Source organism: Falco cherrug, chromosome 1 (genome assembly GCF_023634085.1).
Source record: "Falco cherrug isolate bFalChe1 chromosome 1, bFalChe1.pri, whole genome shotgun sequence".
NCBI classification, from domain to species: domain Eukaryota; kingdom Metazoa; phylum Chordata; class Aves; order Falconiformes; family Falconidae; genus Falco; species Falco cherrug.
In genome coordinates this window covers 25,570,058-25,598,025 of record NC_073697.1, presented here as the reverse complement: position 1 = coordinate 25,598,025, position 27,968 = coordinate 25,570,058, and the positions used below count along the sequence as shown (strand labels likewise).

Here is a 27,968-nt window from a genome sequence, read left to right as displayed (position 1 = left end):
AAGGCATTCAGATATCCTCAATGCTGAGATCAAATTTTAGCCTTGTTAATTCCCATGAAACGTGGTGTAGGTTGTAAATGTGTTAGCCAAGCACTGAGAGAAGATTTAGTCCTTCAGAGTTAGAGGCTCTATTGTTCCAACCAGCGCCACCGAAATGCCAGCACCGCCTCTGCCATCAAGCTGAGACGTAACTGCCACCTATCGCGCACAGTGCTCACCGCACTCTAGGACCCTGCTCGTAAGAGTTTGGGCCTTGGATATCTGAATGAGAAGTAAAATGTCATCCATACAGTTGGACGCTCAGGAGAAGAAGAGTTATGACACAGTAAGTATATAAACGTATTTACTCTTGGTAAAATATTCTAGGCACCTGGATGCCCACAGGGGTTATTTGGTGGTGTAATAGAAAAGCAGCAGTATAGAAAGAAAGGAGTATTCCAGAGCAAGCAGTTGCTGTGTCTATGGGGTGATTTTCAATAAGACTGAGCAGCATGGAGCAGTGTCTCAGTGTCAGATGATGAGCTACGGAGGTCTCTTCAAACCACCAAGCCCAAGGCAGAGCCTCTGAGTCAGCCCAATCTGGTTTGCTTTGCACTTGCTCCCTTGCAGTGCTGTTCTCTGTTGTGCTGATGTGAGATTTTCAAGAGCAAATTAAAAAATAAATGCCACAGATGCTTATAGATCATCTGCTCCACTGTCTGTTTAGAAGTACAAAACCTAAAAAGTCAGCTCTCTCCCTGAACAATTTTTATGATGCACTTCAAGGATGTTATTTGCTTATGCAGTCAATATTCGTTATGGAAATGCTTTTAAATCTCAGATGTTGCTGGTTTTATACTAGCTTCCCAGCAGTTTGATGTATCACTCAAGTTGTTTGCGCTTAGCAGCATACAATGAAGAACTGCATGCCAAGCAGGGCCACTGGCACGCAATGTAACGAACGTCTGGACTGCGCAGCAACTGTGAGCAAAGGAGCGTGGGCTGCTCAAACACAGAGGCGGGCTGCAGCTGCCAGGCATTCCCCCCATGCCCACCACCTTCTGATTCCTCACTTCATAGTCACAGAGCAAAGGCGGAAGAGTACTGTTTCTCACGCTATTCCTTTGCAACCTGAAAACTTTCATTGTGCAAAGAATTAGGGATGCACAGGTAACTGAAACATTTCAGTCTGCTTTGCTGCCATGACAAACTGTATGTCCTCATCTGTACAGGAGAAGCTCTAGTGTGTAATGGCTCTTTAAGGAAATCTGATTTTCTTCTAGAATGGAGGCTAGAATAAATGAGGTGGTGTAAGTGTGAGCATGCTCTTCATACTCTTTATCTGGGCACCTGATAGAAGAACACATCACTGGAGCTGAGCTCTTGCTAGGTGACTCGTGGTTCAGTCTCCTAGGTCCCCTAGTGAAGTTGCGTGCGCTGAAAGGTTATTTTCCTTCAGTATTGATGGAGTGTCATGATTTTATGCCATCATTGGTTCAGTAAACTAGTCATGTAAAATTTGGTAGAGATGTCACATAGTTCTGTATCACACAGTCTTTACTAATTTGCTTTATAATCTCAAACTCAGTAAAACATTGGCTAAATACAGTTTCCACATCCTTTCTCGTCCTTACCATTTTCTTGAAGTCTGGAAAGTCTAGCCACACTGGCTAGCATGGCTTATCATTCTTTCTTAAAGCAACTTCCATTTAGTGCCCCAAAGCAGAGTACTGGGTGAAAAAAAAGAGTACTTTCTGTTGGCAAGTGTGAAGAGAATGGTATCTAGAAACCTGAACCATTTTTTTTAACCACTGAAGTGTTTACATACACAATGGCAAGGTGTTCACATGAGTGCTCTTTAGCCTATATCCAGCCTAACATTAAGCTAATTTGACCTTAGGAGGTTTTTGCTTCATAAGTATGACTCAGCATCAACTGCTATGAAGTAGGAATGTGTGTCTTAGTGTAGTAGTATATTTATAGAACCATTGAATGGTTTGGCTTGGAAGGCTCCTTTAAAGGCATTTTGGTAGGACGCTATGTAATAGTGACACTCCTGAAGTGCAGTTTACCTCAGACTTTTTTTTCAAATATATCTTGCAGTTTACACACAAAACCAGTTGTTGCCAGGCTCTTCCCTGAAATTTTGCTGGAGACTTGCATGTGCCCAGACCATCTCTGGATCTGGAACTGTGTAAATTTTCAGAAGATGAAATTCTGAGGGGAAAAAACCTGTGTCTTTGAAAGTCTGAGTGGTAGGGGAGCGAACGCTGACAGCATGACAGTGATCAGCCTCCCAGATCCCCTTGAGCTCAGTAACCTGCAGGCACATTCAACAGGGCTTAGGAGCGTGCTGCAGACCGTACACCGGGGATACTTAATCATTTCATTATGCACTGCCATGTACTGCAGCAAAATCAAGAAACCAATGTCTGATTTGCATTGTGTTCATTAGAAATTAAACTTGGACTGCTTACTGGTAGACTTTTTTGTATAAGGTTCGTGTATTTATAACACAACTCTAGCACTGGTCTTCAGTGGAGCCAAGACATTTCCCATTTCTTCACCGAGTTCGTGGAGAAAATACTGACTTGCATATGTACATCTGCGATGCAAAATATCATGGAATTCGGGTTATTGCTGAAGTTTGCTTTAGGATTTGGGACATCCTAGGATGAGGAGAATGGGAAAAATTCAGGCACAATGATTGTCCCCTCTCAAAGAGTTATAAAACACTGTGCAAACTGAGTCTTCCCATTTACAATCTAATGGCAAGTGTAGAAGTAACAGTAAAATTAACTGGTTGTTTTCCAGGGCAGTTCCAACTGCAGCAGGTGGGTATGCTTTCACAGGAATGATGGTAATAGCTGCAAATCAGAATTCAGATCCAACGCTTCCCCAAAACTCTCATTTAGCTCTAGTATGATGATTCGATTATGGAGAGTACTAGACTAGTATTTTTTTAAAAGAATAGAAAATAAGAAACAGTCCACACTATGACAGAACTGCCTTAAGAAAGAAGTAATTAAAGAAAAATCATTAGCATATTGGAAAGATGAGCCAGGTGCTACAGTCACATGACCCTTGATTGACAGTTACAGAGGAGTGACCTGAGCATAAAAGGATCCTGTATGGGGAGGGGTGGTGGTGTGTGCATGTGAGAGAGAGTGTGGGGGTCTTGATTGTGGCTCTCTTTTGAGGCTGGGGAAAGCAGTCTGGGGTTTTTATATCTTTAGAATAGAAGAATACAGATATAGAGTGATAGAAAGAAGTCTGAGGAAGTGATGTTTTATAGAAAACTTTGAATTTGAGGAAAGGAAATCTGGCTCTGGAAACCTTGAGTGTGGAGCAGCTCAGGCTTCTAAGTGCTGTGTAAGTTGGCTGGGTGTGGTGAGGTTGTGATCCTACTCCTGGTTGAGCTGTAATGGAAGTGAGAGGCTGTGTGGCTGTAGCCCTTTGGACAGGGCAGTTCTCTCTGGTTCTGTCCTTTATAATATTTTGTAGCTCCAGGCAATGAAAAATCTTGTATGGCTTTATAAAGCTCTCTAGTATCAAGCAAGTGACTCAATGGGTGTATATAGCTGTGGTGCATGACTAATGGTGTTTCAGATGCTTAGGTAACACCTGCCCCCCTAGCAGAGGCTCAAGAGCACAAAGACAGTGATACCTGCAAGCTGCTTTCCATGCAGGTGAAGGGGGAGTTCCTGCTCTTTAAATAGTGTCAAAACCTGTAGCCTTTAGCACATGTGCTGCTACAACCATCAGCTCTGCTTCTTTTCTATTCCTTAAAAACCTGTGGCCCCCAAAATTCACAAAATGGTGTGTGTGAGGGATTATGGCCCATGACACATTACAAGGAGTTGTAGTGGATGTGAGCATTGCATATTTAATTAGCTGAGCTAATCATCTGCTTCCTAGTTTCTGTTTTCCATGCTTATCAGCTGTGTCTGCAAAACATGTCTTGGCACACAGGTATTGCTGTTGGCACTTTGGTGTGATGACAGAAAATAATCTTGCTGAAGAACGGGAGGCCCTTTGCGGGGTAAATCTAGTTGTTTAAAATTTCTTGGTTTGTTGCTGTTACCAATGCAATCCTGCTGCTAGTGTTTGTAATTTAAAGGAAAGAATTGCTCCCTTGTTTGATGTTAAGTTCAGATTTTGTCAGTTGAGGTTCTACTTTTGAATTCCAGTAGCTGGCTTAGAAACTCCAAGAAGAATTTTCTGTGTTTGGAATTAGTGATCTGAAGTTGGCCAGAAACAGCTGTTTGCCAGCAGCATTAGGGATTTTCCCTCTCACTATAAAGCAGAGAAATCTGTTGTGAGCTCATGTAGGTCCTGTTGTGTTTATCAAAACAGTCCCACTAAAGCCCAGCGTGTGTTTATGACCTTGCCGTGGCCAGCCTGCTTGTTATGATTGTGTGCTACAAAAACAGGAGTCTCTTAGTTTTTTCCACTTGAGATGTTCTTCTAGCTTTAGCAGTCTGTAAGTTAACTGATTTGAGGCCAAGTTATTAAACAGCTGAGCTCCAACTTCCAATTATTTATTAACTTGAAAATATTTAACTTTTAATTATGCAAGGCACAAGAAATGTAGCACAGCCTTCTCTCTCCGTTCTAGAGAAATCACGGTTACCCTTTCATTTAAGAGGTGAAATAGTGTAACAGAGTTGTGACTTGTTCTTAGACTTCCAGGGCATAAAATCTATGTTTATTATGAAGGATGAAGAGGTAATGCGCTCTGTGCATCAGTTATTTATTTTCCTATGAAAGGAATACTAGCTTTCTGTTTCTTGGAGTTTACAGTAAACAGATTCCTGTGGTGTGGCCCTAAAGACCCCTTCCCCTCCCCCACCATGTGATGCTGTTCCTAGTCTGCACTGACCAGTCCCCACAAAGTACTTGCCAGTTAATTGCGTGTGACTCAAATGAGGGCAGAACTTGGCCCTTGGTAGGAGTAGTTCAAGTGTGAGAGTGAAATGGAGAAACAAACCTGAGCCACGTTCTCCAAGCCAGTGTAAAATCAACACATCTGGCTTAATTGGAAATGCAAACTCTGGGCCATCATTACAATAGGGCTTTTTGCTGCTTTATTGTATTGATTTCTCACCGAGACATCTTTGCATAAGTAACTGAAGCACTGGGTTTTCAAAACTTGCTAGTAAATTTTAAAAAGCTCTCCCAAAAGCTTAAGATAATTTTAAAAGAACAAATAAAACCTCAAAAGTTGGGAGTCAGGATGAACCTTCAGTCACACTGAAGGGTTAATGTCACGCTGCCCTGTTGTGAGCTAATTATGTGGTCTTCAGTTCTAAAAATACTCGGATGCCTTTTGGTACCTCACAGCTTTACTGTGTAAGTGTCCAGCAGGGTGGCATACTTGCCAGAAATGGATGGATTTGATGTTATCTTAGTTTAGAGGCTTGAAGGTGCCAGGCTGTGCTTGCTCTCTGATCCAAGAGCAGAGCGCTCAAGTGTCTGTAGCTGGGACAGGAACAACCAAACCTCTGGTTTGAAACAAGTTGGGAAGTTGCATGGTTTTGTGTTAAACAGTTACAGATGAGATGGAGAAGCTCCAAGCCCACCTCAGCATGGAAGCTTGTATGCTGTAGTGAATTGAGCAAAAATCTCCTTCCTGTGCTTGGAGAGATGCCTCAATGTTATACAGACACCAACAAAATCCTTAGTTACATATTTTTCAGGTGCAGAGCTAGAAACTGCAGCACAAACTGTAACCCCAAATATCAAGTGTTTTGCCTTGTGTGTAGAGCAGTGAGTCCAGCTCCGGAGGAGTACACCAGAGGATAATGATGTGATCAGGAATCAAGTATTTATGGATCTGTTCAGCCTTTCTGCCACATAAATTTATATAAAGCAGAAGTAACTCTATATAAATCACAGGCCCCGTAAATGGGCACAAAGGCAAATTCGGTATTTTTTATGCTCTTCTCTCTGTGCAATAACTTCCAGTTTTAGGCTTGATCTTGTGAGTAAATGGGTTGCTATAAATGGATGGGCAAGCAGGAACTGGGAAGGTGTGTGTCAGTTTGGCTGTATTTTACAGTTTAAACATCTGCTTCGAAGATCAGCCGCTGAGCAATGAAGCTAAGTGGCGATGCACTCTCTCTTGCAGGCACAGCTCTTGCCTAATGAGTAATAATCGTAAGACTATTATACAGTTAAGCAAAAAATTGAATGCACAGCTCTATGTGATTAAGTGATCGAGCTGTGTTGTCACAATTTCTGTCATAATGTTACAAATCATACATCTGTACTTAAGCATGATCTGACTATGCATCAATTACTCCACCAAATGCTAAAGATTGGTGCATGTCTGGAGAAGGGAAAATTACTTTATCCTTCGGATTAGAAAACAGACAAGAGGTTAAAGCGTAACAGTGCTTTCGGCACAGGATGTTTCAGGGTGCGCCCTGTCAGCAAATGATTACTGAGAGTCAGCAGGTTGCCTCTCATTATAAAGTTAGTGATTAAAGCGTTAACTGGAGCCTCTCTGTAGGTGTAACCCTGACTAAGGGAGTGCTCCTGTCAGCAGCTTGCAGGAAGGAAAGTGGGTAGGTAAATATTCCCGACATGCACCAAGGTGTGGGGAGTGTCCTGGGTTTCCAGCACTCCCAGTTTGTTAAGCAAAATAGTAATTAGCACCTCTGTGGATCCATGAAGAGGCAGAGGTAGCTGTCAGCCAGCGCGATGCTGTCATGCCTCTGCCGGGGCTCAGTGAAAGGTATGTGAAGCTCCTCCTCTGCTTCTCCTTCTCTCATCGTAGGCACAGGTAAGTGGAATGTAAAGCTGGAGCTGTTCTGCTTGCCGCGTAACCCGCAGTGTCAGTAGAAAGCAAGGTCCTTCACAGTCACCCAGAACTCAAGTTAAATTCCTTTCGGGTAATTAGGGTGCTGGAGGGAAGGATAAATGTTCGGTCAGAAATTCTCATCAAAGAAGTTCCTAAATCTCGAGGTGGCTTGTGTGAGTCAGAGTAGTGATTAAAATGGGCAGATAATAGTGCTGCTGCTCGGCATGTACGTGGGCATGAGCCTTCGCTGCCATTCATTCAGTCACCGCTGTGATTTGAAAGGTTACGTCGGTGACCTTGTCTGTTCTTTTTGGCAGGTAAAAGCTATCTTTCCTAAGAGACCTGAAATAGAAAGTAACTCCTCTTCATAATAACAGGTTACTTGGTGTGTAAGACCGATGTGGTGCAAGCACTGCTCTGTCATCCTGCTGTGCAGCGAGGGAGCTGGTGTCTCTCCCCCTTTGTGACCCAGGCAGCTACGGTGCCATGTGTGCAGATAAATACCAACCTCCCTTCCGTTTTGGGGTCAAAGCCCATTCTGAACCTGCCTGAGCAGAGGAGTTACGTGGTGTTTTGTATTCGAGTAATGCTGTTACTGCTCTGTACTGTAGCAGTTGTTAAAATAGAGTGTAAAGTTGTCTGCAAGACAAAGAAAAGAAGCCCCTTGTTTTCAGTGGGGAAAATGCAAGTGTTTGGACTCAGTACTTTCTTTTGATTAGACCTTTGCTTTGGTGGTGAGGGCATCTACCTTGAAAAAAACAAACCAGCTCCCAAAAACAATTGACCCCAACGTGAAGGACCATAACTAGAGCGCGTGACTAGGTAAAGACTAGTAAAATAATTCTGCTGATACTGAATTTCTTGTGTATGTGAATAAATCATAAACTAATTTTTACAAAATCAGGTAGTGGTCCAAAATTTTTCTAAATACCAGACACTTATGAGTTTAGAAAACGGCTTGTGTCTACGTGCTGTTGTGCCTGCAGTGCAAAGCTCTTTGTGCTGTACAGAAGATTAGGTATATATGTTGTTGATAGCTAAGTAAATAGACAGCTGAGTTTTGTAGTTTCTGTACAAGAAACTGAGAAGGTTCACCCCATCCTGACTTCCCGTGGTTTGGGAACAGCTTTGGGAAAGACTGCTTCGGAACGTCTTGAAATCTTTGGGGGGGGGGTGGTGGTGGTGGTGGATTTTTTAGTTTTTAAAGTTGGCAGGAGCTCTGTATAGCACACCACTTGCTCTGCAAGTCCCCATCTTAATATATGGATGCTCCGAAAAGCACATCCAGGCTGTTACATGCAAATCAAAATGCTATTTTGCTGTTCCTGCTTGGCTTAGCTCTGGCTGTCAGGTGTCCTTCTCCTTCCAGCTGTCCTCTGCAATGGCCTCTTTTCATCCTTGTATAAAAATCTGCATGGCTGTTTGTTCTTACCATTGCCTTGTCATTCCTCCACTGTCCTGTCCCTATGCTGTCCCCTTAAGCAAATAACTTAAAGATCACGGTATTTAATAAAATTAAGCTAGTCCTCTCATCTACCTCTCCATTAACACTTTGACTTTTTCTTGGGAAAAAAAATGTATTTCTGATGAGTTATAAATCTTATAGAGAAGTGAAGTTCACTACCTTTGTGAGATTTGTCTTGTGCCCTTGATGCAACTGTTGATCCTCTCGCAGCTTTGGGTTTGTGCAGTGGTCTCTTTTCCCTTTCTTTTTTCCTAGACTTCTCCAGCAGTTGCAGTCTTCCTCTAGAGTTCCTCATCTTGCATCTGCCCCACTTCTCATTGACTTATGTCATTCCTTCCTGTTTCTTTTCTTTCCTTTCAGAAGTATTTTAGGCTTCAGTCAGTCTTCCTCTGAGCATCAAGTTTATGCTTAGTTAAGTTTCAGGCCAGGGGGTTAGTCCAGCCAAGGTCCCACTTTCAAGGTCTTACCTATCTGAAGGAATTCTGTGGTTGTGGTCCAGTTTAATGTCATGATGAAGATGCCTGTATGACACCAAGCAAGTCAGGAAACAGCTTTGAATAGATGGCCACAACCATATATTGTTGGAAGAGCTGGAAAACTAGCATGTTTTTGTTAGTTCAAATCAAAGGCAACAATGGAAAAAAACGCATCTTGCTTCTCGTGTTTGCTTCCTCGAAAGAACTACAGGGGAGTGACATGGAAAACAATAAAATATCAAGAAGTGATAGAAAATGTGACAGATCTGTGGGTTTATGGAGCACCAGTGTAAAGATACTGTCATTTGTAGTGTCACATAATTGCACTGCGGAAGTCACTGTGGGTGCTTGACCTGTGGGTTTCAAGGTTGACTGAAAATAAAGGTCGCAAGATGTCTGTAGCCAAAATGCAACTACAGGAAGGGTACATTACATGGGGAAGGGTTTTATCTCTAGCGTGAGCTGTGATGTGGGAATGTTTTGTACAAGTCTGATAAGCAGAATAGGTCACGTAGCCCAGGAACATGTAACGAGTATTTTTTATGCTTCTGCACCAGCCGTAGAAGAAAAGGTCAGTCTGTTCAGGCTGGTTGGGCAGTGAGGGAGAGAAAAGAGGAAGGTGCTGGTGAAGATCTGTTCCCGTCACCAGCTACTCTTCCAGCTTGTTTCATTGCTTGTTTCATTGTTTCATTCATTTTAATGGCATCCAGCTGATTCAAGTTATGCTCAAGGTTTTTATGGCAAATAATTTAGTTACATTCATGATGTAACAAAACAGGTAGTTCAGTGATAATTTCCTTTTTTTTTCATGTGTACATGTAAAGATTGCTTCTCTCAATCTGTAGAGATCAGCTTTTTCTTTAATATGAATCATTTTAAGGTCACATTCTATTGAGAAGAACGCGACCACAAGCAATGAAGCAGTGCTAGTGCTTGCCAGTCGCTGCTCGACAGTTAACAGCGGTGACTTGGCTGCCCACTCTTCTTAACGTGTTGTTTCCTGACAGATGAGAGGAAGCTTAAGCGTATATGCAGTTATTCAAGTGCCAACATACATAAACTCCTCTGCATCTTTTAAAATTATTTTGAAATTACACTGGCATAGGCAGTTGATGCAGTTAAAGGTATTAGTAAATCACATAAAAATCAGATTTCAGGGTGTGGCCAATGGTTACTGCACTCATTTCAGAGGCCAAGAAACAACACCATTGTACTGGCGTACACCAACTTCTTATATGCAAACTCATGTCTGTACAGAAGTCCCTGGGCTTATTTGGCTTTCAGGTGTGCTTTTGCCTCGATGGGTGTCACCCAAAGGACAGCAGGTATGTGAGATCCTTCCTGTTCCACCCACTTTGGTGGTTCACTCTGGTTTTAGAGGTTTTGAAATAACTTCCGATATGTTTTGTAGAGTGAAGATACTGTATTTTTATGTGAAACTTCTTGTTTGTTTGTACACACATTTTTTTAAAGTCCTTCATCTGTGAGTATAGAAATTTCATGTAACTTCTTCTAAACCAGAAGCTCAGCAGTGTAGGATCATTCGCACAGAAGCCAGGTACCTACTCTTTAGCTAGCTATGATCTTTTCAAGCTTGAATTTCTTTTATAAATTGATTTTCTGAAGGCTACTTGTCGTTAGTACTGTAGACAACAGAGTACTTTTTGGATGTCCTTGTCCAGGCTCTGTCCCATGCAGCTGGAAGTCAGACTCGAGTCAATCTCCTGGCATGAGGGAGAATGGACCTCAAATGCTATTAGGCAAATTCCTCTGTCATCATGCCCAAATAAGAGAGCAATTAAAGTGGAATGACCAACCTCCAGTGCAGTCGCTGGAGATTTTACTGCTTTCTGTGGGATTCATTCCCACCCCTCCTCCCCACCCCATCTGCGTGACGCCACTTCTTGGGCTGAGACTCAGTTTTTTCAGTCCAGTATCAGTTGTCAATCTTGAATCTCAGTCTCTTCAGTTACTTTCCTCAGTCTGCCTTTTATTCTAGTACCTGAGGGGGAATGAAAGCAGGCAAGACTCCATAATTAAGCTTGTTGAAGAATGCATTGTTGGAGTCTCATGAGTCTGGCTTGTTGCCTACACAACATGCTGCAATCACTACATGGAGATCTGTAAATTATATTGCTACATCACTTTAATTATAGCCTTGTTCTCTCTTTAATATCTCAGTTGCTTTCTTTGTGTGCTGCAGGACACTGCCAATGATCAACACTTCTTCTCTTGCCTAGTTTTACAAACCTGGTTATGGGTGGTGTGCTGAGTCACTTTTTTTTTTTTTTTGTGACCCTGGGCAATGCTGTATACATAATTAAGAAATTAATCCTAACCAGTAAATGAGTTGCAGTTTCAGCCTACTAACAAGTGAAGCATCACAGAGTTGTAGAGTAGCCCTAGAACTACTTGAGAAGGTCCTGGTATATGTGGTACTTGGGATTTAAGGTACTGTGATATACTTGGTGGGAATGTCTTATGGGTCTTTTACTAGGAGTGGGGAATATGTGAGTATTGAGGCTAAGTACAAAGTAGTCAATATATGGGATATTTAGCCCTTAGCTTGAGTGTCCAAGCCTGTTTCACTTGGCAAACCAAGACTTTGTTGTTGTATTTACCACATAGTCTTTTAGTGGCATTAGTGGATGTAATTATTTTTTTAACCTTTTGTTTAGATTAATCTCTTCTGAATAAATCAAGAAAGTGACTATGAAAGCACAGCATCTACCTTCTGTTTGCATCAATGAGGAGAAGTTCATAACCAGGTAAAGGATCAAAAAACCCCAATGTTTAATGACTTTGCGTTCTTTCAAGTTACTCCATATTGACTCATTAACAGGCAATCCTGTGGAGAGCTGAGCTTGTAGAGCAGCAACTTCTACAACTTGCTTTCTGTGTAGTATCTACAGAACAATGTTGCCCTTTATATGGATTTCAAAGAATAGAGCATTAAACCTTTTGGTTTGTGGATTTTGTTCATTAGGTAGAACACTACTTTTAAGGGATACTGAAATAAAATTCCAAATTAGGGAAGACCACCTCCCTATCTTTGACCTATTGGAATTGCATACAAGTTCCAGTGTTTAATGTGAGCACTCCTTGAGGCATGGGGTTGGGTCTGTAGCCCCAGACAGCAGGGTTTCTTTGCAGAACCTATTGGGCTGCCAGCTCTGTTCCGGGGTGGGTGAAAGTGGTTCTTTAACGTACTTGTAAAAACCTTGGAATTGCTCTCCAACTGTATTTTGTGGGATGCTTTCCCACAGCTAACTTGGGCTGGTAGGAATCTTTCCTAACACTGCCGTAAAACCCAAGCCACCTGGCATGTAGCTCCATCCCCCTTTTAGAGGTTTAATTTTTCCCTGGTTGACCAGAGCGCAGGAGCTGGAAGAGGGAGCTCTTTTCTCACTTCATTTCCATCTGCCTTGATGTTCCTGTGGGAAGAAGTTAACTGTAAACACACCCAGGGATGGGGCCAGTGATAAATTTTATCATGCTGCAATAGGTATTTTCATCTCAATCCTGATGCTCTGATATGTGGTGTGAGCAGTGCTGGCAATTTCTCCCTTTTTAAGGAAGGATGTCAGCTTTGCTCGAAGCATGCAGGCAATAAATGCATCCCTCCCGTTCACCTAAAGAGTTGTTCCTCTTATATTGCAACTAATTTGGGACATAATGCTTTTGTGTCAGAGGTAATTAATCTGAGTGAACTTTCATGTACTTGGCATACAAAAGCATTAGGAAATGTACCAGATGAACCAATGTCTCTGGGGTTTTATTCCCCTATATGTTTGCCTGTTCAGGTGGTGAGAAGTGGATCCTGGTTGAGATCCTTCTGCAGTACGGTCATGGTTTTAAGTATTGTTCAAGTTTCTTTGCCTTGCAAAAACCCAAATAAGTGTTTCCAGAATCACTAATGTATTCTGTGTGTACTCAAGCTTGCTTCCAATGCAATTTCCAGACTATCGTCCCTCATCTATACCTTGAATCTGCTGTTACGTTACTCCTCTTCCAGTTTTATCATGCGATTCTTGCTGATGTGGCAAGCCTGCTGTTTGGGACTTGCACAAGTGCTGGATCAAAGGGCTGACCAAAACGTGTGGGATTATTTGGCTGCTGAACTATTTTGTCTTCAAGCATAACTACCATAAATATCCATGGATAAATGCGTAGGGCTTGGGGGAGAAGAGGGACACAGGTGAGTTCTCCTGGGTTAGCGTTACAAGCAAACACAGCCTGGGCTCTGTTGTGGTTTACCCCCAGGGCGCTTCACCTCGCACCTCCCTTGTATCCTGCCTTCATTCCAGATGAAAGTGGTGGATCTGCAGTAAATGTTAGCTGTTTCAGGGTTTGTCTCTAAGTCCTTCTACCAGTTACTGGGCTTTGGCTTCCATTAATGGCTGCATGTGGCTGTTGTCACAAAGCTCTGTGCTGTGAGAAACAGCCTTGCAATGCAACAGAGCTGCTGCTTTCCTGGCAGGGTAACTCTGACGGGATGACAGTCTGCCTCTTGGTTCGGGAGGTTTCTGGGCCTTCATAGGGAAGGTGTGTTACAGTAAGATTTTGTTCTGGGCCTAAAAGAATTAAAGGTAGATCTTTTCTGATGTCTCCACCACACAAGGGCAAATAAATCAGTGTGAGCTGCTGCTTAATCTCTCCCTCAGGGCTTTTCTCATTGCTTGTATGGTTTGTCACTGTTGGTTGCACTAATGCAAGACTGAAACCTGAAAGATTTATTTGCGCAAGCTTCTGCACAAGTGATGGAAAGTTTTTCTAGATGAGGCAAGAAACTAAGTGAAAATCTTCAGAGCTTGCTCTGAGAAACAGAATCCGCCTCCGAGATAACCCTTACCACATTACTTAGTGCTTGTAGCCTTATGATTTTATTTACCTTCATAGCCAGCACAGACCAAGAGCCACAGATGGGCCCTCAGAATGCAACCCAGGTCCTTTTGTAGTGCTAATCTGTCTTCAGGGAACTGATCTCCCTGACTCTTTCATCTGGAAAAAGCTTGCAAAATAAGTGGTCAATAAATGATTGCTGAAGATATTAGGCTGCAAAGTGTAAAAAGACTTAATTTTAAGCACCTTGCAAGCAGATCAGTGGTCTATCGCAACATCTGTCAAACAAAACTACATATCTCCTATTTGCATGTTAATCTGACATTGCATCTGGATTTTGCCTGCGTGTGAGGCCAAGGCGTGGTTAATCTTGCTTACCTTTAGGAGCACAACCAAAATTTTCCTTGTATCTGATTCATATCTTAAGTCTATTGAAACTTCCCCTGTTGGACGGATGACCTGAATACAATCCCTCATAGCTCACGAGACACAAAGAACCTGTACTGAGCTATTCCAACGCAACAGAAAGAGAGGCTTTTACCACCTGTAGCACTAGGATTTAAGGCCAAAGTGAGTTGAAGTAAATGTTGTAAATGCTGTTTGGAAGCCCAGCACTTCGATAAAGGCACTTGAAAATATTTTTAGGGGTATTGCAGTAAGTTACCAAGTAAATAATTTACATCCGGAGTGCGAGAAGGGAATGCAGTTAACCTGGTTGAGTTTAGTGGTGCAGCCCTTATCCTTATGTTACCTGTTGAGTAAAAGCCGTGTTTATCTTTTCCCTTTCCACCCTGGGAAAAGGCTCACCAAGCAACAGGACACCACCAAGTCCCCTTTATGAAGTGGAGCAAGGGAGGGATAGGGTATGCCAGGGAAAGCTTTTCCCTCGCGCACACTGCCTGCCCCTCTGCCCCGAAGGTGGCATGCACACATTGACTGGCCTCCCAGCTTCCTGCTCCAGTGTGCCAGTAAGGCTGTGGGAAAGCCACGTTCCTGCTGACCAGTCTCGATGTCAGGCTCTTGGTCAGCAGCGGCCATTGGTCCCACTCCTTGGGCACTCTGCAGTGTCAGATGTCTGCCCACCGTGCCCCCAGGGGAGGTCCTGGTGCTACAGGTCAGTATCTCATGTAGGGACTCGTGTCGCAATACAGTTCTGCTGAGTGTTATTCAGGCAGCGTGTTCTCCTGGTGCTTTGCGTACGTATAAATTCTAAGTTGTGGCAACTGAAAAAGAGTCCTGCATGAGGCATCTGCTTTGACCTCTTGAAGAGGCTGTAGGCAGAGGAGGCTGAAGGTGGAAGAGGAGCGCTTGTGTTGTAAGCCACAGCAGAGTGTGTGTACTGCGGGGGTAATGCTGTGACAGTCCCAGGAGAAGACTCTTGTCATCCAGTTGGTACACTTAAAACTTACAGCAGTTTCCAGCCAAAATGATGTGTGTTTCTTTGCATAATCTGTCCCTCTACTCTTTTGCACTGATTTCTTGGAGTTCCTTAATATGCTCAGGTGAGATCTCTAGAGCAGCACTGACTTCTTCAAGTTCACACAGTCAACTGTGCAGACATTTAAACACCCAGTTTCAGTGAACTGAGTCACAATCTGGTCAGAGAGTGATGCTATGAAATAATATTCATTTCACCCCTGAAAATATCCTACTGAACTGCTCTGCAGTGATGGAGAAGCTGATCCCGTTCTTAGGGGAGAGGTCACTCTTAGATTTGGCATCTCTGATAAGGGTGCCACTGTCACCATCAATTATGTCCTCATGTTCTGGGATGTGTTGTGACAGTTACAGGAAAACAACTGTGAAAAATTCTGCTGAAACTATTCATGCCAGTGTTTCCAATGCCCCAGGGCTGGGCTGTGAAGTTCCTTTGTAACTGTCTTTTGCATGGAAGGTAGTGTGTGATACGTTGCACATAGTCTTGGTCCGTATATTCCTGCATCTCTGACATTATTTCCTGGATGTTCTTGGTGAGCTTTTGAATGTTGGAATCTAAAAATGTAATTTCTACTGAGCATCATTACCATGTGTGATTTGTTTTTCAGTGACAGTGCTGGAAGTCAATTCTTGCTTTTGTTTTTGGCGTGTGTTTATGATCTTGATTTTTTGGTTCTTTTGTGGGTTTTTTTAACTTACAATTGGTGTAGGAGTTGTAAGAGTACTTCTGATGGTATGTGGGTCTTGAATAGTTGCAGTAGGTCTCTCTGGAACTTCTGAGAAGAGTTTGCAAATGCTGTCTGTTTTGCCTGTGGTTCCGCTGTTGTAATATCTCATACTAGACAAAAACATGGAAATAATAGACACTATTAGAAACAAACGTGGTGTCTTCACTCACCACTGCAAAACAGTGCATCAAACAGTCTTGTAGTTAGTCATCTCAGTTGGTGCTTAAAGTTTGTCCGCGAGGAAGAATTCATACACTTCCATGCAATTTCCCATGCTTAATTATCTCTGCTAGTGGAAACTGCTTTCTGGAGTGACAGTCCGAATAGTCTTTGCTGTTCAATTGGTGTAGGAAAAAGCGTTTTGTTCTTGATGGTCCTGAAATACAGATCACTTATTTCTTCTTTTGGTCCCCCTCTTTAGCCTGAGCTGCAACTTGCTTTTTGTCTTCATGGTTCATGCCACTGACATTTCCCCTGCTCTCCTTTGGACTCTTTCAGCTTGGGGTGTATCTTTCTTTAAAAGCAGTGCTAAGAAGGCGATGTCCTTTGCCCAAATTCATTCTCGAGCTGTAATTCAAGCAGCTTTGCTCTGAAGAGGGTATTCCCATGTATGTCTACTTGTATGGTGCTTACGTCTCACCTGACAGTGTGGCACTGCTGACTTGGCATCAGCAGCTGCTGAGCAGTAACCAGAAGGTGCTTTTTTCCACAGCACCAGTGTTGAAGCAATCATGCCCAGCCTGTGTTTGTGCAGTGTGGCATTTATTGCTTCTTATCTGTTTACAACGGCTATATGGGCATGCCACTGATGGGGGCCGTCCACAGCATGGCTGCTGTTAGCTTGGGTGGGGGTGGCGGCAGTTGTGGCTTCTAAACTGGGATATGCGGTAGCCCTAACTTGGTTATTTTGAAATGCCATCAGATTTGAAGCATCTTCTGAAACCCTCTTGTCCTGCAGCATTGTGAGTTCATGAAGGATGGAGACAGGCATAGGTCTCTCTGGTGGTGGTTCTTTTAGTATTGTTAAACATCATTAGCACCAGCGTGCCTCACATTGCCTCCGTGCCTCAATGCAGTGTTTTCAAAATAGAATGTTTTGCTGCTTTTTTTAATTGCATCGTGAATTTTGTTTGAAATCAGAGATGATGGGGCAGGTTTATAATCCTTGCTTGTTGGCAGAGGTTCTCCTCATCTCCATCCTTTCTCCTCTGAGAAAAGACTTACTGCAAATCTGTTATGTTTCAAGCAGGAGGAAAGGGAAATGTTTTCTTTAGGCATACTGTATTTTGGAATGAGAAAAGTGTCTGAAAAAATATAAAACTCCAGTGGAAATGGTCATGGGGGGCAAAACTAATTGTTACCGAACTAAAATAATCTGTAACATGGGTGTGCTTTTCCTGTTTGCTTCCCCCTCATGACTGTAACAGAAGTCCAAAGTACAGCTTATTCTGGGGCAGTGCTATTAAACTCATGTCAGACCATGACTAATTAATTTCCTCTGTGTATCAGGTCTTTAAAGAAACAACCCAGTATCCTGACAAAATTTTACTCCTGGAAATTGACGTATTAATCATTAACAAACCTGTGTACAGGTGCAGTGGGTAAACTGATACAGGGTGTTTCCTTGCCAATTAGCATCTCAATTTTACAGTGATAGAGAAGTTAAAAAGTTATTCTTTTTATTGTGATCTTTTATTCTAGGGAACAGCTCCATTCTCTTCTGAAGACTTATAACTCTTACTATTCTGATCAAGAAAATCTGCAGCTGTCACATAATCAGGTAAGGATCTAAGTAAAAATAATAGAGGGAGCACGATGTAATGGTAGGGAAAGCACTAATGAGCCCTGGTGTTTAATGCAGCTAGGCTGAGCAGTGTAGGATGCCTGTTCTGTTTTAGTATATTAGTTGGAATATATCAGTATAAAAAAATGCCACAGCAAGTGCCAGAGGCAAATGCAGTGAGGAGAAGAGAGCAGCAATAGGTTTGTTCAGACTAGTGGGAGTTTCAGATGTTTAACAGTGTGATCTCCTTGCTATCCTATTCCTTAGCGTATCGCAGGAAATCATTCTTCGGCTTGATCTCTCCAGCCTTATATCATTAGCTGCTGGGGGCAGGTAGTACTGCAAATACTTCTGTGGGGTGCAGCTCCCCCCGGTTCCTTCAGCTTGAGCCCACAGTGTGCAGTGGCAGGACTTTTGTCACTTGGGGTAAGGGGCGACTCTCCTCGAATATGAGCTTGCCATACAGAGAAAATGCTCGCAAGTAACACCCTGGGAACAAGTCCTCTGTGGAGACCAGAAGGGCCTGTGGAGCTGAAGGACAATGAAAGCTTGAATTGTATGTCTCATACCATAGGGTCCCTGGTTTAGAGGTCTGAGCTTCCTTCTCAAGCTGTGTTTCTCTTGTTTTGCTGATATCAAGACCCAAAAGGACTTCAGAGCAGTTCTGGGCCAAAAGGATCTGAAAACAGGCAGCCCCTGCTTCCAGCTAGCTTCCAGCCAGCTTGTTTTGCAGTGACAGCTCTAAGTCGGCAAGAATGGGGACCGATAACAGGTTTTGGACTGATGCAGTGCCCTGAGTCAACAAGGACAGTTCCGTCGACTGCTTCTTTCTCCTTCACCGGCAGTCTTTCCCTCCCCTTAACCACCTTCTTAGCACCCAGGTTTCAGAAGAGGATTCATCCAAATAGAACAGATAGGATTTGGCTTCCAATTGTATGGAGTTATGGACGTATTGGTTGGAAAACCTCCCAGCCAGAGTCAGACTAATGCTGATGCAAGATCAGATCAGCTGCAGCTTTAGCTAGCAGTTTTGGAAATACCTGAAGTATTGAGATTACACAGCCTCTCTAGGTCACCTCTTCCAGGATTGTCAGCCTCAGCAATTTCATCGTGTTCCTGTTAATCTGAGGGGAGATGGACTGTTAATACTTTCTTATTATTACTCTGTTATTGTTGTGTGAATAAGTGGTCCATATTCCCTTTTCTTTTTTTTTTTTCAGCAAGATGAAAGCAAACCGTTTATTGAGGGAATCGTGTCAATATTTTGGGGAGTCCGACATCCTATCAGATTAAAAATTCAGGATGAGAAGCAGATACCCTCTTTTGTCACCCTGAAGTCAACAGAGAACGCTGGTTTGTTCCCTAGTAAAAGGTAATGTATCAGCTTCTATAAGGAGGCAGACTAGTATTTCAAGACAGCTCATGTAGGCGGCTTCGACATATATGGGTGCTTGTATACCCCAGGTTCCCTGACGGCTGTGGCGGCTGCTTGCACAGCAGTACTCTGTAATTGGTGTGGTCTTTCAACAGCTTCTGCAAGGCAGAAGGATGTGTCTTTGTAGCTTCCTTGTCTGCCTTTGGGCTTAAGAAGAGTTGAGAAGGTGGAGGAGGCTGCTTTTGTCTACACTGACTATTCCCATGCAAGCACTGGGAAATGTATGTCTATATGTATGTCTTTTTTTAAAAAAAGCCAGATAAGCTCACATGTATATGTGTACACCTAATAATGTCGTTAGCCCCTGAAAGACCTCGTGGTGACGCACGTTCTACAGCATGAGGCAAAAAGCTGGTGAGTTAGTGTGAAGTGACTGTCTATCACAGGTTACCTTCCCAGGTGCTTGTGATGTGAAACCGTTGCTTCTCAGGGTGAAGGTCAAGCCTGGGAATGAATACTGGCTTTGTCCATGCACAGTCTTGTGTTAAAGCCCCTCAGAAACATGCCCAGATCACCTGTTCCTCCAGGCTGCTGCCTGTGACATTTCAAATCTGCGTGCATTGCGCTGATCTGGCCCCTGCTAGATTGGCCATATCTTCAAAAACTGGTGTCGGTCCTTAGAGCATTTCTTCTTTCTGTTTTGAATACTATTTCCCAACTGTTGGTTGGTGAATTTTGAATTGTACCTGATGAGCTGAAGCTGAGTCATGTGTAATATGGAGACTGAGCCAATGTTTGCCCTGAATGACTCACTGACAAATTCTGTTTTTGAGCTTGGTTTTTTATTTATCCACTGTCTTGGATTGCACAAGGTACATGTTTAAATTGAGGATTTAATTCTCCCATCATTGCAAGCTGTGGAGTTCCAGTAAAGTCAGGGACTGTCTTCCTCCCTGCCTCTTGCTGTTGAAGGGAAGGGCTGTAACCTGGCGGGAGCAACTAGCAAAAACTCGAGCCTGAGGCACATCTCGTTCTCTTTGCTTACCTTGACCAGGTCTACTGATACGGGGTGCACGTGGCCTGGAGGACAGGGTCCGCTCTGGCAGTTTAAGTTGTGCTTTGCCCTTTATTTCTTAAAAAAATTTGACTGGTGGAGATCTGAAACTTAAAGTAAATATTAATTCACGATCACAGAAATGTGAAGCTGCCCTGACATGCTTTAAGGTATGCAGAGCAGCTTGTCTGTTTGATCTTAAATGAACTTTTTAAATGCACAGAACACAACTGAGATTGTTGTTTGGCATGTTGCTTGGAGTTAGTTGAATATTGTTTTGAATATATATGGGAAATGAATTTTTAATATTTGCCTACAAATTGGTTTATTCTCAGTCAGAGCAGTAACTGGCCAAAGACTTTCTGCTACAGAGTTTATGCAATGAATTATGGAAATGTTGGCATAAAGAAAGTTGGATTTTACGCCAGGGCAGATTGACTTCCCTGCTGTCGTACAGAACTGCTTTGGATGGCACAAGGGGCTAGTGTAGTCATGTCGCCGTCTGTATAACAGACGTGATGCGTCCCTGTGACTGTTGAAACCACAATCTGTATGTGTGTTTTCTGTATGTCTGCCTGGTGTCCTACATGTTATGAATCCAGGGCATTGCTATAAAACAGATAAAGAATTACTCCAAATTATTTAAGGGACAGTGTGGTCAATGTTCAACAGGCTCTAAATAGGATTGTGTCACGTTTGGGATCCTTAGTCATAACACATTTTACTAATTTTATTATGACATAAACTAAAATTACTGGCTTCCTATACCACACTGAAGCATGTAGTTGTGTTCTGTAAAGCTTTGAACTGGTATAGGAATGGATTACATGAAGCCTGGTTACAGGAGAAATTGTAATCACTGAATTAACGAGTAATCAACTATAAATATATGTTTGGTATTTCAGGGGGATGACACGCTGGGGAGAATTTGATGACCTGCATCATATTAGTGGGGAGACATTGAAATCTACTGAAGAAAAGCCAAACCCTGAGAAAAGTTAGTAAAAATTCTTTGTTCTGAGACTGTACTAGTAGGGAAGGCCTAACGTGTCAAATCTTTTTCTGTCTCTGTTTAACATTCATTATGTGCTAGTGAAACACTGACTTGTGACTGGTTAGTAAAAACCATTGCTGTGCAAATAACTTTTCAAACAGCCAGAGCTAACAGGCTGTGCTTTCACCAAAGAAATCATTCCCAAGAAGCGAACAAAATAGCAAACTGTGGCCAGTGTAGACAAACTATTGCTCTTCATCAGGCACCTATACCTTGCTCCTCTCCCACTCCCCCCTCAAAAATAATTGGAAAAAAAATAATCCCTCCACCAAAAGACATAATTACAAAAAAAAAAAAAAATCCCTCTGCCAAGAGCCTCCTTCCTGTGGGGATGCTGGCAAGGAGGGTAGAGCAGCTGTACAATATGCTGATGCAGTTTCGTTTTGTCCAGGTTATTCACCTTACGAAAGCTGCACTCTGAAGTCCAAGAGCGAGCAGGAACATGACTGTGCTACCCTGCCCAGGGCCGGCGGCGATGCTGCGGCTGTGCGGAAGAGGACCAAGTTCCCCATGATGTCGAAGACAGAAGTAGAAACTCACAGGTTTTCGATTAATGGCCACTTCTACAACTATGAGGTATGAATGTGCTTGTCTTTTCTCACTCCAGGTTAGGCTCCGGGACAGGTAACACATCCAGAGGGTCCCTGCTTGCTGGCCCCCCTGTGTGGCCAGGCTGGGGTTCCTGGGCTTTGGGCTCAGTTCCTGGGCTCTGCTGGGGAAGGTGGGTTTCATGTGTGCATGGCCACTGCCCGCAGGATCCCAGTGAGAGTGGCAGCATACCTGACTGCTTGCTTTGCCCCAGAGCTGTGCTGGATGACATCCTTTCAGTGATGTCACTGCATCCAGCAGTCCTCACATTCACACCCTCATGCGCTGTTTTTGTTTCTAGACATCAGTCTTTACTCCGGCTTTTGGATCAGAAACCAAAATAAGGATCAACAGCCAGATGAGCACAAGACAAGTGATAGAACAATTGCTTCGAAAGTTTAAGGTAACTCCATGTGCTTGCAGAAGCAGGCGCAGCCGTGTTCCAGAGATGTTGACTCGAGTGTGCGACAAAGGAAGGAAATAACCGGGAGGGGACAGTGCATAAATAGAGCCCCCCTCCAAAAAAAAAACCACCCACAGGGGCCATTTTTAAGAAATGGTTTGGGTTTATCTTACGAATGTTTCACGGCGGTTTGAGGCTAGAGAAGTTATATTGGGTGTCTAGGTGGGGGCTTCTCTATTAACTCATGCGCAGCAGGGAACCGTGCTGCGGCGCTTGCAGCGTTCCCCAGCACGGGTGAGGGGTGTGTAATGCACATGCCCGTGCTTCCCTCTGCTGACGGGCCCTAATAATTGCATTTGCCTTAAAGTGGAATTCTTTTAGCCCGGGTGTCCGGGAGGTTCATCCTGTTAAATGCAGGCACATGAAAAGCTGCAGAAAGTCAGAGTGAAAACTAGTGCTTGAGATCTGTGCCGTACTGACTTCTTTTCTTTCTTTTTTTTTTTTTTTTCTTGGAGTTTCTCTGGTACCATCTCCTATAAACATGATTATACTCAATAAAAAATGTTATCTACCATTCAGGCTGCATGTTTCTCCAATGCATTTATTCTCTGTAGCTTCTTAGTGTGCAATTTTTGATAGTTTTCCATTTAACTTGTCTAGAGACTTTGCTATTGCAGAATCACTTCATACGGTTAGCAACACTTGGTAGCGTAAGACTAAAATGAGAAGTTGACTTCTATGAATAATAACATAAGGAATGGGATTACAGAGCAAGTTGTAGAGAATAAGCTGAAGAATGAGTGTCCAAAAGGACTGCTATTTTCTGAATGTGGTTGTGTGGGCAAGTGGATAGGAAGAGATCACAGGGTTTTATCCTAAAGGTGATACTCTTGGCAAATTTGTGGGTCACCTGAAAAGTAAGTTGTGTGAAGTAGTTAAGGATGCTCCAAGGAAACAAGACTGGAAAGATCTAAGGTGCGGTCTAAGATGGTATGTTTCTGATTTGGGCAATATGGTAACATAAGCAATTGCAAGGTAGTGGGGTACAGGGACGATACATGTGGCAGTGTGGATTTCTATCTTACTCAAACCCAGCTTCCTAACTCTTACACAGACAGGATCCCAGCCTCAGACTTTGACCTAAATGTCTGAGTTAGAAGCACAAGAGAATTATCTGCTGACAATGAAATGCTGGGGAAGTGTATCAGTCAGTCTGAACAGACTTTTTTTGTTTGTGTTTAACAGATAGAAAACAGCCCACATGAATTTGCACTTTATATTATCCATGCATCCGGAGGTAAGCCAGACACTGCTGTGTGATCACTTCATCCCTGATTCTCCTCTGTGTGCGTGTGTGTAGACCGCTTAACTTGGAGTGACAGGATTCTGCATGGGCATCTGTCCTGGTTTGGGCAGTGTGAGTGTGGGGTGGCATTCTGGCTTCTCTGGAGACCCCCTTAGGGGTGTGTGGTCCTCTGGTGGAGAGGAAAACCTGAGCAATTGTGTTCCAGGTGCTTTCAGTGTGCTGCCTGGGCAGTTGGCTCAGCTCAAGAGGCCTTTGTTCCTGTATTTGAAGGCCACGTTTCAGATGCTTGCCTGCTCTGACTTCCGTTCTGCACAGCCATGCTACACGCATGGGATGCTGGTCTCTCCCTGGTAGTGTTACGGGATATTGTAACTGACATTTTTGGATGGTAGTCCTGGATCACAGGTGTCTAGCTGAAAGCAGTCATTTTTCAGTGGAAAATGTTTACTTCCACAACACAGTTTATATCTTCAGGAAAAAGGAAATTTGATCTTCATTGAAAGGAATACCTGAAAGAATGGGGGACGCAACTGATGGGCCTGTACCTTAAATGTCAAAATACAAAGCTGGAACAATGCTTGAAAACTGTGAAGTAAATTTTGTTTCAGGGAGTCATGGCCCAGCTGATGGGTCTCTTAAATGCTTACTTGACTACTGAAATTTGTATATTTTCACACTACTTTGTGTGGCATCTACCCATTTCTGTGAAAATGCATAGTAGAAGTTAGGTGTCACATCCTCCTGCAGATATGTATTAGAGACTTGTATCTCCTAATTGCCCAGCAGTCAAATGCAGGATCGTTGTTAAGAAAAAAGACTGATTGCATGAGATGTCTAGAGGAACTGTTGTATGTTCTGTGTGTCACGACATGTCTTGTAAATCCTAGAGAAGAAGCAGCTGCGGAGTGGAGACGTTCCCTTACTGCACAGACTCTTGCAGGGGCCCTCAGAGAAGATTGCCAAGTTTTTTCTCATGGACCAGGATGTGGAAGAGATTAGCAGTGACGTATGTATATCACCAGGTCCAATAGTTCACAGTATTTTTCCCAATGAGCATAGTTAATAATGTAAATATGTTTCTTGTTGTCTTCTTGATAGGTTGCTCAGTATATTCAATTTCATCTTCCCTTTTTGGAATCGATTCTGCACAGGATAAATGAAGAAGAGGAACAGGAGATTCAACAGACAGTGGCAAGGTAAACAGATGTAAAATGCATGGGGTCACTTTGAGTCCAGGAGACTATTGACAGTTATGGGCTGGCTGAAGAGGTGGATGCATTTACCTAGAGGAGTGCAGTTAGAACACTGCTGCGGCTGCTCAAGTGAAATGTGGTGGGGTTTATAATCCTTTCTGTATCCCACATACCCAGGTGAGCTGCTGCTGTTAAAGATTCTTAAGTAAATAATGACTACATATACATGGAGGGATCATGCTAGAAAATTTGGACCCTCAAGGTCACTTCTGAGGCTTAGACTGGTTTCTCTGTTTCTGCTTGATGCTGTGTGTTTCCTTGGAAAGCACAAATGCAGTATGTACTGTGGTACGATTTAGGTAGCACAGTATTTAGGCTAGACTAGTGCCAAATTCCTATCGTCCCTTTAAAATTTCCCTTCTGGTAAATGGCATGGGTTCTTCTGACAAATGGCATGAGTTCTTCTGATGGCAGCTGAAAATGCGCAACAGGTACAAGTTAAAATGCCCTGCTATTTCTGAACGTATGTATGGGTCCTGGGGTCAAGCACAATGAGTCTACACTAGCTGTGGATCTGTTATCAAATGGCTGTCTGGTCAGTTTGAATCATAAGTGGCCAGGAAATGTAAAGGAAAAAATAAATAGCAGTTGTTGTTTTCTATCAGAACAGCTTTCATTACAAAGTATTTTAGCCATTCAACTAGCACGTTAGAATTGAGGTTGAATTTTTGCAGGATTCTATGTTACTTAAAAACTTTCTCCCTCTCTGTGTCTCAGGTACCTAAAAGAGAAGAGTATGATATGCCAGCACCTTCATAGTCGAACTGTTAAAAAAACAGAGACTACCGTTTGATGCCAACAGCCTCTTGTGAATACCCCACGCACCGCCTTTGCCCAGGGGATGTCAGTATGCTTGCTTGAATGTGCCGTGATGGAAGAACACTTACAGCATGGGGTGTTCCAAGTGCTGAAGTCTCTTCCGATAATTACGCTATCAAAACTGAACCCACTCCTCTACAGCTCTGCAATACAAGTTGCGACCCACCCAGGAGGATACGCTAGATCCCCCAAAAGACAGATGCTGAACCTGGCTTGAAGCTTAAGATGGGGGCGTGTGTGTGTGTGTGTAGGAAATCTCATTAAAAGCACAAGGCTTTAAAATGTACTAATTTGCAAACCATTATCAAAAGTCTAGCATATGAGAAAAATATTGCAATAAGCAATGTCTTAATTGTACAGAAAAATATGAAAATTAAGTGGTTTTCCTTCCATTAGCAAAATGTTGAATTATATTAGGAGGAAGCTTTTCAGTAGAGATAAGTGGCAAAAGTTATTTATGTAACTAAGATTGCAGTTAGGCTTTTCACTTATCTTAACAAAACAAAGCAAAAGAGCACTGTATAGGAGAGCCCTGAAATCCCACTGGCTTCAGATTGGTAGATTCCTAACTTGCTTAAAGCTACAGCTAGAAAAATATAAATGGAAACCTCCCACTTAATAGCTCCTCAGCTCTTAAACAGAAAAGGGAATTTCTCTCTGAAACATCTCGATGAACTGCCAAGTAAGAACTCTCATGAAATACCATTACATCTGCTCGATTGGGTCCTGAAGGCACCTCAGCATTTGCTGCTGTTGAAAGGAATGATTCCATGTCACTTCCTGGAGTTTGTATTTGAAGAGGGATGTGGAGCACTCAGGGAGGGGCTGAGCATCAGAGCCGTGCCGGGGCTGGGTTGGCAGCCTACCCATGGATGCGGTTTTGGTACCATCTGGCCCTAGCACAGTGTGCAGCAGCGAAGCTAGCAGGTTATACAGAATGCTACAGTTCAAATTACAGAGATGTAAATAAACCCCAATTTGTGCACCGTTAATTGCCCACCTGTATTAGTTTGTCTTTTTGGCATGGTATCTGTGTTGTGCCTCAGCTGCCTTTGGCTTATGCAGATAAAAAGATAAAACCACTAAGGAAATCAACATGCACAAAATGTGGCCTAGAAATCATGTGGAAGAAATCAGACATGAAAAACTGTACCCTGCCAGAGATGATGTTACTTGGATGGTAATTTAAAAATGAAAAGTCAATGTGCTAATTGAAGCTACTGTGGTTGGGGCAAGGGGTTTATTTTATTATGGAGTCTATTACAGTCCTGTTCAGGAAGATAATTGCGGGCATGGGAGTGCAGAGAGGAGAAATAAAAATAATTTAGCGGTTAAGATGCATGTCATTAAATAACAGCTGCCTCAGAGGTGCAAGTACGTGTTCCTTGAAGCAACAGCAGCAGTATGCACTTCCCCAGGGACCCATTCAAATACGTGTTAGCCAAGCTCCAGGGGGTATGAAACTTGCCCTGGGACATCACAGCTTGTACTGGCAAGGTAAAGTCATGTGTCAGTGGAGTCTGAAGCAGGCCACGGTCAAGTTCATAGCCAAACCCAAGCAGCGGAGTGTAGAGGAATGAAGGCAGAGGGTTGATTAGCATTGATAACATGCAGCTGTGGCCTTGCCTCAGAGGCAGTGGGTTGATTGACATGGATGATGTGCAGCTGTAGCTCGTTCTGCTAAGTGGTTAAATAGCTCTGAGGAGTGTGGGAGAAGGGGTTGGGTGGAGGAGGAGCAGTGTGGGCTGGCTTCTGGAGGAAGGAGAAACAGCACGGACAGTAGACTGACTGATGGTAAAAGCCTTGTTGCAGCCTGATAATTTGATTGTGCCGCAACAGTAGAGGTTGGCAGTTTCAGCCATGTGATGGAGGGAGTTTTTCGCTCCTCTGAAGCGGAAAGGCTGTATTGAAGCACTGTGGAAGTGTTGCTAGAGGCAGAGTAGGAACAGACTTTGTCTGGATTTCTGGCTTCGTTCTGCCTAAATTGCTGTAAGGAACAAACTGGAACCCATCCGCAAGGCAATTTTCAGGTAGCTCAAATGCATGAGCAGGGAAATAAGCTAGCCTGCATTTATCAGACATCTAACAGCAAGGGCTACGGTGATCTCTGTCTGCACAGCGGCACCTCTTTCTCATTTGAACCAGGAAGAAGGATTTAAGTATTTTTATGCAGAATGGACTATTTATGTTACATGTTCCATTTTGTGAATACTGTAGTGGTTGTATGAATGTGCAGCATAAAAATATTGGCATATGAAATGCTCATAATGCCTTGGTCTGAGATTAAGAGACCAATCAACAGCACAGACCACGTGGAAAAGAGAAAGTGTTTTCAAGCAGGTTCTCAGATTCTTTGTGTAAGTATGTAATTCCTAAACCGAGCCACTTTTGCCACCATCTGATGTTAAATACTCAAATCCATTTCCATTATCCTGCTGAATTGGGACTGAAAGATGCTGGAAAATAACTACAGAACATAGCACAGATCATCGAGGGTCTGCTGGGGTTTAAGGGCTGGTGGAATAAAGCTGTGACTTTGTTGTGGCGTTAGTTCTTTGTGGGTACTGTGCTCATTTAAATTCATCATTTCTCACAAATACA

The 27,968-nt window shown here is 43.1% G+C and overlaps 1 protein-coding gene across 4 annotated transcripts; it reads left to right on the top strand.

The window, feature by feature from the left end:
- The first annotated feature begins 194 nt into the window (after window positions 1-194).
- RASSF6 (Ras association domain family member 6) lies at window positions 195-27,917 on the top strand. Of its 4 annotated transcripts, none has more exons than XM_027799770.2 (11): window positions 195-325; window positions 11,404-11,493; window positions 17,434-17,512; window positions 18,736-18,887; window positions 20,850-20,941; window positions 21,390-21,574; window positions 21,888-21,989; window positions 23,235-23,286; window positions 24,183-24,301; window positions 24,394-24,491; window positions 25,266-27,917. In XM_027799770.2, exons 2-11 carry the CDS (start codon window positions 11,438-11,440, stop codon window positions 25,339-25,341), a joined length of 1,011 nt encoding a protein of 336 aa, XP_027655571.1. In that variant the 5' UTR covers window positions 195-325; window positions 11,404-11,437; the 3' UTR covers window positions 25,342-27,917. The 4 variants fall into 4 exon arrangements, with proteins under 4 accessions (XP_027655571.1, XP_027655570.1, XP_027655569.1 ...); XM_027799769.2 differs by lacking the exon at window positions 195-325 and adding an exon at window positions 6,540-6,718; XM_027799768.2 differs by lacking the exon at window positions 195-325 and adding an exon at window positions 6,540-6,766.
- Window positions 27,918-27,968: the final 51 nt, after the last annotated feature.